Source organism: Micromys minutus (assembly GCF_963924665.1).
Source record: "Micromys minutus genome assembly, chromosome: 30".
Classification (NCBI taxonomy): Eukaryota; Metazoa; Chordata; class Mammalia; order Rodentia; family Muridae; genus Micromys; species Micromys minutus.
The window spans coordinates 31941604-31958296 of NC_137965.1; the positions used below are offsets into that span (position 1 = coordinate 31941604).

The 16693-nt window shown below is 45.7% G+C and overlaps 1 protein-coding gene across 1 annotated transcript in view; it reads left to right on the top strand.

The window, feature by feature from the left end:
* Nucleotides 1–4923: 4923 nt before the first annotated feature.
* PTPRH (protein tyrosine phosphatase receptor type H) overlaps nt 4924–16693 on the top strand; it is a gene marked incomplete at both ends in the record, with an annotated part of 34443 nt that continues 22673 nt past the window's right edge. Inside the window, 3 exons of the mRNA XM_080941917.1 lie at nt 4924–4954; nt 8080–8346; nt 11289–11558. Of these exons, the coding sequence (XP_080798043.1) occupies nt 4924–4954; nt 8080–8346; nt 11289–11558 (568 nt within the window). The remainder of the gene's footprint in view (nt 4955–8079; nt 8347–11288; nt 11559–16693) is intronic.

Genomic DNA, 16693 nt, shown 5'->3' on the forward strand with positions numbered 1-16693 from the left:
CTCTGTGATGAATTCTTCCCCAAGGGCACCGAGGAAAGTCCTGTTTTCTGATTCCTCTCAGGCTACCAACTTTGGTACTTGGACATTATTCTTTTATGCCTTGTGTGTTTCCTGTGTATTAAAGTAGATGATTTTAAATGATGCTTTAAGAAGTTAGACCAAAGCTTCAGGGTCTTCTGTGTGTAGAATGGCAGCCCGGGGGCCTGTGAGACTGGATAGGTAGCTCTCCCCATTCCTGAGCCTCATTTATGTAGGCTAAGTTCTGGTGCTCCCCAAGGCTCTGCCCTTGGCCGTCCTCTCCTCTTCCCCTTTTGTCTGGGTTTAACTATTATTTACCTGCTTGTAATTTTCAGGTCCCTCTCTCTACATATATGCTCAGCATTAGTTCCCATAAAATAAAATTATTTCCCTAAAAGCTAAAAAAAAAAAAAAAAACCCTAACTAAACTAAAACAAGTTGATACCAGGAGTGAGACATTGCTGTGACAAACCTGACCACCTTTTGGGGGAAGATATAGGAATGACTTTGTAATTTTGAGCTATAAAAGCCACTGAAGGGAGCTTGGAAGATAAGAATATCGAGAGCAATGCAGATCATGGTGGCCTGGCTTGGGAAACTTCAAAAGTTTAAAGACCATCAGAAATGTTCGTTATTGTGATATAAGGTTCTGTGGTGCTGGTTAGCTGGGACTGAAGGAAGATACCGGGACTACGGAAGGAAACCTTTGCTTTATGGGAACAATTGATGCTGGTCAGCTGGAGCTAAGAATTTAACAGTGATCAAGAAGCAACCAGAGAACCCCACCAAGGTTGACCTGGCAGGGATAGATGACCAGAAACCTGCCCTCCATTGTATGGCAAAAACAGGCCCTAGTCTCATAGAGCCCCATCTGGCACCACAGACTGCAGCACCGGAGGAAGACATCCACAAACCAGTCTGCCATCATGCCACAGAGGTGGGCTGTAGGCACTTAGAGACCTGCTTGCCACTATAGCATGCAGGTAAGGTGAAGGAAGTCACCTGCTGGCCACATGGTCCCGTGCTGTGAGAGCCAGCACAGTGTGCAAGTGTGAGGTAGACTCATGGGAGAGAAAGAGAAGAACAGCTTGAGCATTAAGATGGAACTGGAGATGGGAGGTGGAGTAACTAGTGCCACCACCTGAGGCCATGGGGAAGTCCCAGCCTTTGCTTTATGGAGGGCCACATCTGCAGCGATCAGTGTCTATGACCTACATCACCACAGGAGACCATGAAGACATCCCTAGTCTGGGCAGCCACCACGGTCCGAAGAGATTATACAGGAGGTGTGCAGACCTGGCCCCGCCCCTCACTCTCCAGAGCTGGCTTCACATCTTACCTGTGGCCCAACTCAGGAGAGGGGTCCCTGCACCTCTCCCAGGTAGCATAGTAGAGCTGGCCCTGGTGGTGATGGTGGGGGCTCAGGTGAATTGCCCCTGAGGGCATGAGTGTGGGAGACAGTCTCCACCCATCTGCCATGGGGTGGTGTGGTGCAATTGCCCCTCCAAGCCCCAGCTCTTTACTCACTGTGGAAACTGGGAGAGATGGATATGGGGTCCTGAGAGTGGGAGGGCTGGCCCTCACCAGCTGTGGCACTCAGGAGAGGGCCCTGCACATCACCTGGGCAGCATGGCAGAGCTGACCCTGGTGGAGGGGGTGAGGGTGAGCAGGACCGCCATGTGGGTGCTGGGAATTGAAACTGGGTCCTTTGGAAGAGCAGACAGTGCTCTTAACCACTTTGCTCTCTTTCCATCCCTTGGTTTTATTTTTAAACTATTTTTATTTCACGTGTATGGATGTTTCTCCTGTAAGGATGTCTGCATCCAGTGCCCACACAGCTCAGAAAAGGAAGTCCGACCCCTGCTAGAGAACGTACAGATGGTTGTGAGCCTCCATGGAGTAGAAGCCAGGCCGTCTGCAAGAGCAAGCGCTCTTAACCACTGAGCCATCTTTCCAGCCCCCACAGCAACCTTCTGCGTCCTTTGCGATTACTATTGAATCAGAGTCAGGATGTCGTAGTTGTAACTCTTCTTTCCAGGCTCTTCCAGGACACTGAGAGTCTGCCTCGGAGAGAAGCTAGGTGGAAGGTTTCAGGCCTAAGTTTTGATTGGCCTCAGCAAGTCCCCCGTGAAGGGAACGTGTTCCAGACGGAAGTGCTTCCATCTGAAAACTTGCTGTGAGCCTGTCTGGGTGGTTGTGTTTGGTGCCTTAATCTTTTCCAGGAACAGAGCTGTCACACAGCTCCTGGAAGCATTTGACTGCTCACAAATACCTGTCAGTAAGTAGTGTGTGTTTGTGTGTGTTCATGTGTTATTTAGTAAGTAGTGTGTGTTTGTGTGTGTTCATGTGTTATTTAATAAGTAGTGTGTGTTTGTGTGTGTTCATGTGTTATTTAGTAAGTAGTGCGTGTTTGTGTGTGTTCATGTGTTATTTAGTAAGTAGTGTGTGTTTGTGTGTGTTCATGTGTTATTTAGTAAGTAGTGTGTGTTTGTGTGTGTTCATGTGTTATTTGACATGGCCTCACACTGTAGCCCAGGCTGGTCTTCCTCTCACAGTGATCCTTCTACATTAGCCTTCCAAATTTTGGGATGACAAACCTGAATCACGGTGCCTGCTTGCCTTCTTCCACACTCTGCCCGGATGGTCACCCTCTGACACTGGAAGCCCCAAAGAAACATTTTCTTCTTGGCCACGGGTCTCTTCACAGCAATAGAAAAGTCACCTTGTGTTTCCTTCAGTGACAGGTTATGAGTAGGGTTGGGGTGGGGAGGGGTAGGACTGGGAGAGAGGGTGGGAAGTGAGTGGGGGTCAGGGAGAGGGTGTGGTCTGCTCTGAAGGATCAAAGAAGAAAAGAAAGACCCTACACATCTTATATAAGATGCCTTTGCATGTGCACATGATCCTTTAGGCATTCAGAAGCCAGGGGGGATGTAGTCAACACCAGAGAAGGTGTGTGTGTGTGTGTGTGTGTGTGTGTGTGTGGTGTGTGTATGGGTGGTATGTGTGTGTGGTGTGTGTGGTGTGTGTGTGTGTGTGGTGTGTGTGTGGTGTGTGTGTGGTGTGGTGTGTGTGTGTGTGGTGTGTGTGTGTGGTGTGTGTGTGGTGTGGTGTGTGTGTGTGTGTGTGGTGTGTGTGTGGTGTGTGTGTGTGTGTGGTGTGTGTGTATGGTGTGTGTGTGTTGGGGGTGATATGTGTGTGTGGTGTGTGTGTGTGTGTGGTGTGTGTATGTGTGGTGTGTGTGTGTGGTGTGGGTGTGTGTGGTGTGTGTGTGTGTGTGTGGTGTGTGTGTGTGTGGTGTGTGTGTGTGGTGTGTGTGTGTGGTGTGTGTGTGTGGTGTGTGTGTGTGGTGTGTGTGTGTGTGGTGTGTGTGTGTGGGTGGTATGTGTGTGTGTGGTGTGTGTGTGTGGTGTGTGTGTGTGGTGTGTGTGTGTGGTGTGTGTGTGGTGTGTGTGTGTGGTGTGTGTGTGTGTGACCTGAAATGGAGGTGGGGTATGGGGAAGAAACAGGAAGATCCTGGAGCTCACTGGCCTGCTTGTTTAACCTGTTGGTGAACTTCAGCTGGGCTCAGTGAGAAACCCTGTCTCAGACTATAAGGTGGACCCAGGTGTAGTAGCATGCCTTTTCAAAATAAAATTGGATATTTTATTTATTTACATTTCAAATGTTATCCCCTTTCCTGGTTTCCCCACTTCAAACCCCCTATTCTCTCCCCTCTCCCCCCTGTTCCCCCTATCCCACCCACCTACTCCCTCCTTACAGCCCTAGCATTCCTCTACACTGGGGCATCAAGCCTTCACAGGGCCAAGGGAGTCCCACTGATGCCAGATAATGCCCCCTCAGCTCCTTCAGTCCTTCCTCTAACTCCTCCATTGGGGTCCCTGTGATCAGTCTGATGGTTGGCTTCAAGCATCTGAATCTGTATTGATTGGGATCTGGCAGAGCCTCTTAGGAGGCATCCATATCAGGTTCCTGTCTCCAAGCACTTCTTGGCATCAGCAGTATTGTCTGGGTTTGGTGTCTGCATGTGGGATGGATCCTCAGGTGGGGCAGTCTCTGGGTGGCCTTTCCTTCAGTCTCTGCTCCACTCTTTGTCCCTGTATTTTCTTTATAGAGGAGAAATTCTGGGTTAAAATTTTAGAGATGGGTGGGTGTCCCTATCCCTAAAATGAAGAGCCATGCCTAACCTGTGGATATGGTCTCAACAGGTTCTCCCTCCCCTTCGTGGGGTATTTCAGCCAATGTCATCCTGTGGGGTCCTGAGAGGCTCTTGCTTTCCAGGCATCTGGGACTTTCTGGCTGCTACCCCCAGTTCCCCATCCCTCCATTGCTGCACACCTCTGTTCAGTTTTCTGACCCTCTGTACATCTTCTCCCACACCTGATTCTTCCCCTTTTTCCCTTCCACCTCCTCTCTTCCTCCCAAATCCCTCCCACCCTCTACTTGCTTTTATTTTGTTCCCCCTTCTAAGTAGGACTGAAACATCTACTTTTTGGCCTTCCTTCCCAGCACTCTGGAGGCAGAGGCAGGAGGATCTCTCTGAGTTTGATGTCATCCTTGTCTACAAAGTGAGTTCTAGTACATTCATGGCTACATATGGAAAGCTTGTCTGGAAGGAGAGAGGAAATCATGCGAGAGAACATGTCGGTGGACAGTGCAGGAAGACAGCTACTTTATAGTGAAAGTTTTCAATCAGACCCTCCCTTCAGAGTGACAAAACTAAAGCATTCCTGTGGTCTTAATGGTGGGACATTCAGGAATGCCCTGATGGTTAGATATGCAGGTCATGTCGTCTCAGGTCCCAGGTGATGCAGCAGCGAGGGGACGAGGAAGGATGGAGGATGGGAAGTGAAGCCAACGCTTGATTATGATGCCCTTGAGCTTACTTCCTCTTCTGACTGAGGAACAATGTCGAAGGCTGAGATGTTTTCATCATGGGGTAATAAGCGGTGCTTCCCTCCCCACCCTTCCCCTTTGTAACTCTCCCTGACAAAAGGGAGGCTGTGAGAAATAGGAAAAGAGCAAACATTTATTGTAAACCAGTGTGTCGTAATGGTTGACACCATCCAAGATGTCCCCTGTGACCCTCACTTCCTGCTTCTTACACGTTCAAGCTGTGCCTTCCAGTGCCAGCGAGGGGGAGGCACCAGTGGGCAGGTGTGAGCATTCTGGGACAGTGGCATTGGAGCAGTCAATCTGGCACTCTTGATCTTTCCAGGCCATCCTGGGCTACCTGAGACCAAGTTCCACAAATACAGCAGCTTGGTGCGGTGTGGCAATGCCTTCATTCCCAACACTCTAGAGGAAAAAACGCCGAAGTAAAGGCAAGTATAGGCCTCTGTAAGTTCAAGGCCAGCCTAGTCTACATAGTGAGTTCCAGGCCAGACAGAGCTACAAAGGTGAGAGCCTGTCTTGAAAAATAAATACAAATTCTGTCAGAGAATAAAATTGTGTTAGGTGACTGCTTGCCCTGCATTTGAGCTCTAGCACTGTATAAACCAGAAATGCTGGTGCTGTTTACAGGGAAAATCTCTTGCATATGGTGTGGAAGCAGCACTTGTCAATAAAAAGCCAATGGCCACTAAGCTGTAGAAGGTGGGACAGCTAGAGTGCCAGAAACTCTGGCAAAGAGTCAAGCAGGGGAAGATTCCCCACCCAGACTCAGGCTTATAAAACTGAGGAGCAGTAACCAGCCATATGGCAGACATAGAATAGTATAAATGGGTTAATATAAGTTACAAAGTAGCCAGAAAACAAGCTTAGCTAATGGCATAGGCATTCATTCATAAATAAATAATAACCCTCGGAGTCATTATTCAGGAGCTGGGCTGTGGGTGGAAAAGCCTTGGTATAGTTGCTCATAATCCCAGCTCCCTGGGTGCATAAGTCAGGCTCACACGTAGCCCAGGCTGCTTTCTGACTCCTGGTCTTCCTCAGTGTTGGGATTACAGGTGTAATTACACACCTTGCTTTGGTTTGGAATTTACTAGCCTTCTGCCCCAGCTCCTTAAATGCAGCGATAACAGGAGAGAAATACCACACCCTGCTAAGGTTTTTCAGACAACCATTCTTCACAGCTTGTTTATGGGTAGCTGTGACCATTTTTCATAGAGGAGAAATCTGAGTCACCATGGATTGAAGCCACCCTTTTAAGGTCACAGAAACACCTGACGACAAGGGAGATACACGAATGTAAACAGTCGGCCAGGATAGATCACAGCGCAGGGCTGTCTGGTGTGGGCTGTGTCTGAGCTGAATCGGGAAGGTGCAGGAGGGAGGCCTTGCTGGAGAGCAGTGGAGGACGCATCTGTGCTACAGAGAAATGACAAAGGCCAGGGGATGAGGAACAGTCAGGGTTCATCCGAGAGAGCTGCAAAAGTCTATGAGAGGCAGGAAAAAGAAACAGCATCCAGAGCCCCAGTCAACTTAAGCCCTCCAGTGGGACATGAGATACAGCTTTCAGGGTGTGTGCGTGTGTACATGTGTGTGGGTTTATTTGTGCAAAATATGTGTATATACATGTGGATATTATGCATGCATGTATAAATGTGTATGGCTATGTGTGCACATGTCTATGTGTATATGTGTTTGCATGTGTGTTTAAGACAGGAACTGATTGTCTGTAACATAGACTGGCTTATAGTTTATAGTAACCCTGCCTCAGCTTCCCTCTCAAGTATTACAGTCTTGAGTCACCACACCTGTCTAAGGGCTGGCTATGATGTGTCCCCATCCCCTAAGACAGGCCAGCCAGAAGGACATTTGGCTCTATTTGTTTGGGCCTTTGACACACAGTGGGAGCTTAGGGGGTCTGAAGGTAACTGAGTGGAGAAGCTCCTGTGGTTCAGAATGGGCTGTGGAGAGCACTGGGGAAAGATGTCTAGAATGTCTGTGTGGAGGGCTGAGAAGGAAAGGAAGGAGGCTAAGGGACGGGGCAGGGTCCAATGGGGTTCTCAAACTTACAGCTCCTATTTCCTCCTCCACCCATCCCAGCCTCAGCCTCCGGCCTCACCAATGGGCTGGCCAAAGGAAAATCTCAAGTCGAAAGTCCAAGCAGTAGAGGTTCCAGAGCCGGGACTTCTGTGTCTCCTGTGCAGTATCGGGATAAATGGCCAGAGCTGGTGGGAACCTTAGGGTTTGGGGGAGCTTGGTGCTTTTGGTAAGTTCTCCTCTGCTCAGGGCTGAGCTGGAGTCCAAGGGAGAGAGGAATAGAAGAGGCTAGAAACTACATTCTCAGAAATGTGGGGGGAAGGTTTCTCAAGCCGGGGATTGAAGAAACTGGGGAACGCCATTCCCTGGAGAAGGACGAAAGCTCTGTGTTTGGAGGAAAATAGACAAGCTTTAGGATACTGGAGTCTGGTATGAGCGTAAACACGGAGCCAGGCTGCTCATATGCACAGCTCAGCCCCCTCCCTCAGACCCAGAGCCCCAAGCCCTAACTCTCTTCCCACAAACTCAAGGTGTGTGGCTCTGGCCCAGCTCTCTAAGCCCACTTTACTTTTCCTCTTGTCTTACTTCTTGCTCATTCCCCCAGTGTCTCTGATTACATTTTATCAGAAAGCGAAACTGCTTGTTTGATCTCCTGCCCTTATCAGGGAGCTTCGGCTCCCACTTCCCTGAAATTCCACTTATGCCATGGTGACCGTCCTCCCAACTAAACAGACGCAGCGTCGGGGTGACCTTTATCATGCCCCATCCCACACTCCTCTCCTTGGTTAAGGTTGAAGGAAAGTTGGGGACAGAGATCAAGAGAGTCTCAATCAGTCCTCCCAGCTCCACCTCCCCAAGCTCACCACGGCCCAGCTAACTTCTGCCTACCTGGTTCTCTCTAGGGTTTGTGTGGTTGTTCTGTGGTCAGGGCAGCAGGTGAGTAGCCCTATCTTTAATCGTTGTCCTTGCCGTAAGATGAGACTCCAGTGCCTCTGAGTCTGAAGGTCCACGGTGGGCTGGGGTCAAGGGTAGTTTCTCAGCTTGGGGTTGTGAGGGGTGGAGTATAAGGTATTGGGAGGGAGTGAATGGATGATCTATGCTTTTCTAATTTGGAAACCCCTCTCTAATTCTCAGCTTCAAACCCAGTGAGAAACCTGAGGGCAGAGACTCAGACCAACACCTCCATCACCCCGAGGCCGGAGGCCCCTGATGGCACTGACCCTCAGAATGTGACTCACTGGGTCCAGTGGCTTGGAGATGGTGGCACCAATAATACGCACAACACAACAGGCACCAGTGTCAGAGTGGACAGGCTTGTTCCTGCTTCTTCATCCAAATTTTCCCTGTGGGGAGAGAAAGATGGAGTCAGCAGCTCACCGCAGATGCCCTTAGCCACCACAGGTGAGAGCCAGGCTCTTTTGGATTCTTTCCATCTTCTGAGGAGATGTGTTTAAGATCTGACAGTCTCTTAAGGAGGCAGATTCCATGATCCAAGTGAAATGGAACGAAATCCACATATATGTGAATTTCTGGCTTTTATCATCCACATTAAACGTAGGAAAAGAGATATGGGTGAAGGGGTCCTTCATAGTTGATGTAGCCAAGGTGGTCTAAAAGTGGTCTCCTTTCTCCATTATAAACATAAAGAGAGCACAAAATTGGCATTTTTAATCTCACAAAAATATTCCATCTCCATACCAAGAGCTCACACATTGTATGAAATGTATGTCTCCCCTGTTGGACTGCCAGGTCCCAGCCATCCAACACTCACCACTGGGGCCATGATTGACAGAAGTGTGACCAAGAGGACCAGGTGATTTCCCACCTATTTAGTTCTCAAATCCAGAGCAATTTAAAAACGGGAGATCAGAGCAACAATGGTGTGGCCTTTTCTTTTGGTTGTGCACTGTGACTGGGCGTGGGTACAGAGTTATCCACTGGAGCAGGTGGCTATGTCACTGAAGACAGTGACTTCTTCTCCACCAGAAGCCCTGGACTGTCATTTTCTCCCCTAGGTTGGGTCTCATGAGTACACTGCCCATTTACTGACTGACGATTCAGGGCCTCAATCTTGTGTTGGCTTTATCCCCACGAGAACAATGGCTGGGAGGTGACGAGAGCCACAGCCATGTCATGTCCCCAAGGCAGCGCTTCACATTGTTCCTTCCCATGACAGTGTCTGAGCCTCAGAGGGGATGGTAGGTGTGTCTTCAACCTCTCAACCCTCCATGAATCTTTGTGTAAACCACAATTTGTTGAAGATGGCAGCTTCTTTGGTCAGTTGAGGGCCATGAAGGTCCCTGGTACCAGTCCATGCATTTATCATCACTTGGTACCTGGAGCTGTATGGGCTTCTGCATGGCCAGTCCCAGCGCATCCTTCTTTCCTTCTTTCTTTCTTTCTTTCTTTCTTTCTTTCTTTCTTTCTTTCTTTCTTTCTTCCTTCCTTCCTTCCTTCCTTCCTTCCTTCCTTCCTTTCTTTCTTTCCTTCTTTCTTTCTTTCTTTGGTTTTCCAAGCAGTGTTTTTTGGTGTAGCCTTGCCTGTCCTGGAACTCAGACTAGGCTGGATATGAACTCCTAACTTCTTCGTGCTGGGATTAAAGGTGTGCATCACCATATCTGGCGATTTACTTATATTTGCATGTGTATGTCTGTGTAGTATATGAGTATGTGTGTGTGAATGGATGCATGTATATGTACTTGTGTGTTCATGTACAGGCATTTGTGTGGAGGTCAAAGTTGCTTTTCAAGTGTTTTATTTTGTGAATCAGCACCTTTTAAAAATTATATTTTTATTTGTTGATATAGTGCATATGTGTTTGTGTGCGTCCACTAGAGAGATGTGACTCCATATTCCCAGCTAGTCTAGAGTTCACTGTGTAGCTCAGGCTGCCTTTGAACTTACGCAGACCTCTTATCTAATCACCAAGGCGTGAGGTTGACAGCGAGGCGCATCAGGCTGCATCTCTCCTGTACTGTAGCAGGAAGAGGTGACCCAGTTGGAGGAAAGGCTCCGAAATCGAGGCAGAGAGTCCGAGTCAGCCCCAGTCCCATATTAATAGTCCAAAAAGAAGTCAAATTCTACAACTGTAAGATGCATGCAGAGGGTGTACCTCAGTCCTTTGTAGGCTCCCGGTTGTCATTTGAGTGTTGGTGAGCCCCTCAGAGTGGTGTTAGTTGACTCAGCAGGCTATTGTCTTTGGTGTCCTTGCCTCATCTGGCTCTGACATCCCTTCCTGCCCTTATTCCACAGGATTCCCGGAGCTCCACTAATGCTTAGCTGTGGGCTTTGCATCTGTTTCACCCGTTCAGTAGGAAGCCTCTCCAGGGACAACAGGGCTATTCACTGGGGTATAGCAGAACCTCATTAAGAATCCATTTTCTCTGTGAGGTCTGGGCCTAACAGGCCTAGCCTTTTCAGTACTGTGAGGGCAAGGTTCACCCTCATGGCATGAGTGTCAAGCTAGAACAGTCCTTGGCATGACATTCACGCAATTTCTAGGGGGCTTTTAACCCAGCATAACTTGTAGGCAGGAACAGTTGGACATTAAAGGGTTTTTGTTGTTTTCTGTTGTTTTGTCTTAGACTGAGTTAGTGTACCAGTCCCTCCACTAGAGTATCATTGGGTTAGTGAACAAGGCTGCTTCAAATCTAAATGGCCAACCACTGAGAGTTCTACATAGGGTAATGCTCATGGATTGCTGGAATATTTCATTACACCAGGTTTCTAGTGAGTTTTTCCACTCTAAGTCCTACATGGTTACAAGACTTAGCTGGTGCAGGCTCCAGATCTCCCATTGCTGCGAGACTCACGTAAGGTGACAGGCATAGTTTCCATTGCATCAGGTTATGGAGATGCCCCTCCCAGTTCAATGGTGTCTCCCAGGACTTTCGTCAGAGATACTAAAAGCTCTAGAACATCTCATGTCTACATACAACTCATATTTTCAAAAGCAGGAAGTTGGGCTTGGAGGATTATATTAATTTGTTTTAATTTCTTTGTTTTCTTGACAGGAGATACCTTTGAATCCAGTGCTTGCCTCAAATGTGTAGCAATTCTCCTGCCTCAGCTTCTTAATTACTGGAAACACATATCTGAGCAACCATGCCTTGCTAAGTCTCACATTATGGGGGCACTGATCATGTTTTAGAGCTCTATCCCTAACTCTCAGAGGCATTGTAGTGACAACCAGCCACATGCTAAGACCTCAGTGTAAACTGTGGTTCCATGTTGGACTTTCTAGTTCTGAGTATCCCACCTCTGCTACTGGGCTCATGGCTATTGAACAGATAGAAAACTGAGGACCAAGAACATGACCTGATTTCCATTCCTGTCCATTTCAGATCGAAACGCAGTGAGAAATCTGAGGGTTGAAGGTCAGACCAACACCTCCATCAGCCTGAGTTGGGAGCCTCCTGAGAACTCCTCCGTGCAGAACCTCACATACTGGGCCCAGTGCAGTAGGTATGGTGTCCAAAATGGGACGCCTCAGCCTACAAAAGACACCAGTGTCACCGTGAATGGACTTGATCCTGGGTCTGTATATGAATGTTCCGTGAGGGTGGAACAGAATGGAGTCGATAGTTTCTGGCAGAATATCAGTGCCCAAACAGGTGAGAACAGACACTCTTTTCTCCCTCATCCCCTGTCCTCTTTCTTCCCAGTCCCCATTCCTATTTCCCTATCTTAGTATGTTCTGAGTATGTACCTTACAGTGGCCTGGAACTTACAACTCTTCCACTAGTACTTTCCAGATGCCTGGATTATAGGTGTGCTTCATAGAATAAGGCTGCAGTTTTCTGTATTTGAAAAATTTAAGTATTTCATGTGTGCAGGTACCTATTGCTGTCTTCAGACACAGCAGAAAAGGGCATCAGATTCCTTACAGTTGGTTGTGAGCCACCATGTGGATGCTGGGAATTGAACTCAGGACCTTAGAAGTGCAGTCAGTGTTCTTAACCCCTGAACCATCACTCCATCCTGAGTCTGGTAATTTTAAAAAGATTGTACCTCCTATTATTTTATGTGTTTATAAGCTTTGCCTGCATTTGTTCAAATGCACAGGAGCATGCACTGTCCTGGAGAAATCAGAGCATTTCTCAGAATTTGACAGATAGGTCTAACAACACTGGAGTCCTGGAGATGGAAATCTGGGGTCCTTGAAGAGCAGTAAATGCTCTTAACTGCTGGCCCAAAGCTTCAGCCTCACGCCTGGTCTCTGGTCATTTGTTGTTAATGGTTTGTGGTGAAGGGTAGGTGGGGAGCTTTCAGGAAAGTTGGGGGAAATATAAATGAAGACACATATTTAAGCTTGGGTTTTCTCTAAACCACTCTCAAATAGAGGAAGAGGAAGGTGGCATTCATCCTCTCAAGAGATTATTATATGCACACATTTATCTTCTCTCTCCTTCCCTCAGTTATCAATTTCTTTCTGTCTTCCTCTCTGTCCATCCAGACTACAGTTTCCCCTCAGTCCTTTCCTTCCAGTCCTTCACATTCTTCCCCCATCCCATCCACTTCTTCTCTGATTCTCTTCAGGAAACACTGGCTCCCATGATGTCAATCAAACATGGCATATCCAGTTGCAGTAAGACCAGGCACCTCCCTTCTTACAGAAGCTGGAGAAGGCAGTCCTTTGGGAGTAAAGGTCACTAAAGCAGGCACAAGGGTCAGAGACAGCCCCTTCTCCAGCAGTCAGCCATCCCAGAAACAGGCCAAGCTAGCAAGTGTAACATACACAGGGCCGAGGTCAGTTTTGGCCAACTCCCTGATTGTCTCTTCAGTCTCTGTGAGCCCCTTGATCCCTGGTTAGGTGATTCTGTGGGGTGTCTCCTTGTGATATCTTGGTCCGTCTTGATCCTTCAGTGTTTCTTCCATCTTTCCAGGGATTCCCAGAGCCCCACCTAATGTTTAGCTGCAGATCTCTGCCTCTGTTTCCCTCAGTTGCTGGGTGAAGCCTCTCTTAGGACAACTGGGCTAGCTTCCAATCTGAGTTCAGCAGACTATCACAAGGAATCATTTTCTCTCCAGGTCTCTGTGCTCCCCAGCCTCTGGGTCTCTAGGCAGTGTCAGGGATGGGCTTCCTTCCATGGCATGGGTCTCAACTGGACCAGTCACTCCCATGATTTCTGGGCCACCTTCACCCCAGCACAACACATCTGGTGGTCAGGACCAATTGTACATACAATGGTATTTTTCTGGGTTGGTGTGTGAGTTTTTCCACTCTAAGTCCTACATGGTTACAAGACTTAGATGGTGCAGACTCCAGGTCTACTCTACTGGGAGACCCAGTTAGGATTACTGGCATAGATTCCAGGAAGTTTCCATTGCATCAGGTTATGGAGATGCCCCTCCCAGTTCAATGGTGTTTCCCCGGACTCCAACAGAGATACTAAAAGCTCTAGAACATCTCATGTCTACAAACAACTCATATTTTCAAAGCAAGGAAGTTGGGCTCAGAGGCATATATTAATCTCTTTTAATTTCTTTCTTTGTTTTTTATAGGAGACTGCTTTGTATCCATTGTTTGTCTCTAATGTCTAGCAATCCTCCTGCCTCAGCTCTCTTTTTTTTTTCTTTCTTACAACTTTATTTTTTAAAAAAGAGGGACAAATGTACAGATTTTTAAAGGCATTTTGTCATAACATTAAGTGGATATTTTGTCAGTACTTAATTCTTTTAATCGTTTGATAGCATGCATTGAAATCCCTCTAGTTACCATAAGCATAAAGTACATGTAGGACAGAAGGTAATATGGAAACAGTCAGAGTTTTCTTGGTTTGTATAGATAAAACATAATGATTTTTGAATACCAATTCTTAGCTCTTGGATTATTAGTGATTTAAGGTTTAGATGTACCACACTCTGAGAGAGTGCTATACATTTTTTTCTTCTAAGAAGGACTGAGGCTTTCAATTTCTTTTTTGGCCTTTGTTTTTCTTGAGCTTCAAATGGCCTGTGGGTTGTTTCTGGGTTGTTCAGAGCTTTCTGGGATTTGTGTCCAATTATCAGTGATTACATATTATGTCTGTTCTTCTGTGAATGGGTTATCTCACTCAGAAGGTATTCTCTAGATGCATCCATTTTTTTTTTTTTTAGGAATTTCATAAAGTCATTGTTTCTAATAGCTTTATTGTGTAAATGTACCACAATTTTTGTATCCATTCATCTACTGAAGGACATCTGGGTTCTTTCCAGCTTCTGGCTATTATAAATAGAGCCGCTATAAACATTGTGGTGCATATATCTTTGTTGTATGTTGGAGCGTCTCTGAGGTAAATGCCCAGAAGTGGAATAACTGGGTCTTTAGGTATAACTATGTCCAATTTTCTGAGAAACCACCAGACAGATTTCCAGAGTGGTTGTATTAGTTTGCAACCCCACCAACAGTGGAGGAGTGTTCCTTTTTCTCCGCACCCTCGCCAGCATCTGCTGTCATCTGAATTTTTGATCTTGGCCAATCTGACTATTGTGAAGTGGAATCTCAGGGTTGTTTTGATTTGCATTTCCCTTATGGCTAAAGATGTCGAGCACTTCCTCAGATATTTCTCAGCCATTCGATATTCCTTAATTGAGAATTTTTGGTTTAGCTCTGTACCCTATTTTTTTAAATAGGATTGTTTGGTTCTCTGGTGTCTAACTTCTTGAGTTCTTTGTGTACAGTAAATATTAGACCTCTTTTCCCAATCTGTTGGCTGCTGTTTTGTTTTCTTGACAGTGTTCTTAGCCTTACAGAAACTTAGCAATCTCATTAAGTCCCATTTCTCAATCTTTGACCTTAGAGCACGAGCCATTGGTGTTCTGTTCATAAAAATTTCCCCTAAGCCCATCTAAGGTTTTCTCCACTTTCTCTTCTAATAGTTTCAGTGTACGTGGTTTAATGTGGAGATCTTTGATTCACTTGCACTTGAGCTTTGTACAAGAAGATAAGAAAGGGTCTATTTTCATTCTTCTGCATGCTGAGTGCCAGTTGTACCAACACCGTTTATTGAAGAGGCTGTCCTTTTTTCATTTAATGTTTACAGCTCCCTTGTCAAAAATCAAGTGACCATATGTGTGAGGGCTCATTTCTGGAACTTCTATTCTATTCCATTGATCCATGTGCCTATATCTGTACCAGTACCATGCTGTTTTTAACACAAGTGCCTTGTAATATAGCTTGAGGTCAGGGATGGTGATTCTCGCAGATGTTTTCTTGTTGTTGAGGATAGATTTCGCTATTCTAGGTTTTGTTTTGTTTTGTTATTCCAGATGAAATTGCACATTGCTCTTTCCAACTCTATGAAGAATTGGGTTGGAATTTTGTTGGGGATTACATTGAATCTTCAGATTGTTTTTGGTAAGATGGCAATTTTTACAATGTTGATCCTTACATTCCATGAGAATGGGAGATCTTTCCATCTTCTGAGATCTTCCTCAATTTCCTTCTTCAGAGATTTGAAGTTCTTGTCATACAGGTCCTTCACTTGCTTAGAGTCACACCAAGGTATTTCATATTGTTTGTGACTATTGTGAAGGGTAACTTTTCCCTAATTTCTTTCTCCACATGTTTGTCCTTTGAGTAGAGGAAGGCTACTGATTTGTTTGAGTTAATTTTATATCCAGCCACTTTGCTGAAGTTGTTTATCAGCTCTAAAAGTTCTCTGGTGGAATTTTTGGGGTCACTTATGTATTACCATGTCATCTGCAAATAGTGATATTTTTACTTCTTCCTTTCTGGTTTGTATCCCTTCAATTTCCTTTTGCTGTCTAATTACTTTTGCCAGGACTTTCATTACTATGTTGAAAAGGTAGGGGGAGAGTGGGCAGCCTTGTCTAGTCCCTGATTTTAGTGGGATTGCTTCAAGTTTCTCAATGTTAAGTTTGATGTTGGCTATTGGTTTGCTGTATGTGCTTATGTATTATGTTTAGGTATGGGCCTTGGATTCCTGCTCTTTTCAAGACTTTTAACATGAAGGGGTGTTGAATTTTGTCAAATGCTTTCTTAGCATCTAGTGAGATGACCATGTGATTTTTTTCTTTGAGTTTGTTTATATGGTGGGTTACATTGATGAATTTCCATATATTAAACCATCCTTGCATCCCAGGGACGAAGCCTACTTGATCATGGTGAATGATCGTTTTGATGTGTTCTTGGATTTGGTTTGCAAGGATTTTTTTTAAAAGTATTTTTGCATCAATGTTCATAAGTGAGATTGGTCTGAAGTTCTTTTTCCTTGTAGGGTCTTTGTGTGGTTTAAGAATAAGAGTTATTGTGGCCTCAAAAAATGAGTTAGGTAGTGTTCCATCTTACTCTATTTTGTGGAACAGTTTGGAGAGTATTTGGTTGTCAATAATGTCTGATAGAATTCTGCACTGAACCTATCTGGTCCTGGGCTTTTTTTGGTTGGGAGGCTTTTGATGACTGCTTCTATTTTTTAGGTGTTATGGGATTATTTAGATGGTTTACCTGGTCTTGGTTTAACTTTAGTATCTGGTATCTGTCTAGGAATTCATCCATTTCCTCCAGATATTCCAGTTTTGTTGAGTATAGGCTTTTGTAGTAGGATCTGATGATTTCTTGAATTTCCTTAGTTTCAGTTTGTTATGTCTCCACTTTAATTTCTGATTTTGTTAATTTGGATACTCTCTCTTTGACCTCTAGTTAGTCTGGCAAGGGTTTATCAATCTTGTTAATTTTCTCAAAGAACCAACTCTTGGTTTTTTTTGATTCTTCGAATTGTTCTTTTTGTTTCTATTTGGTCAATTT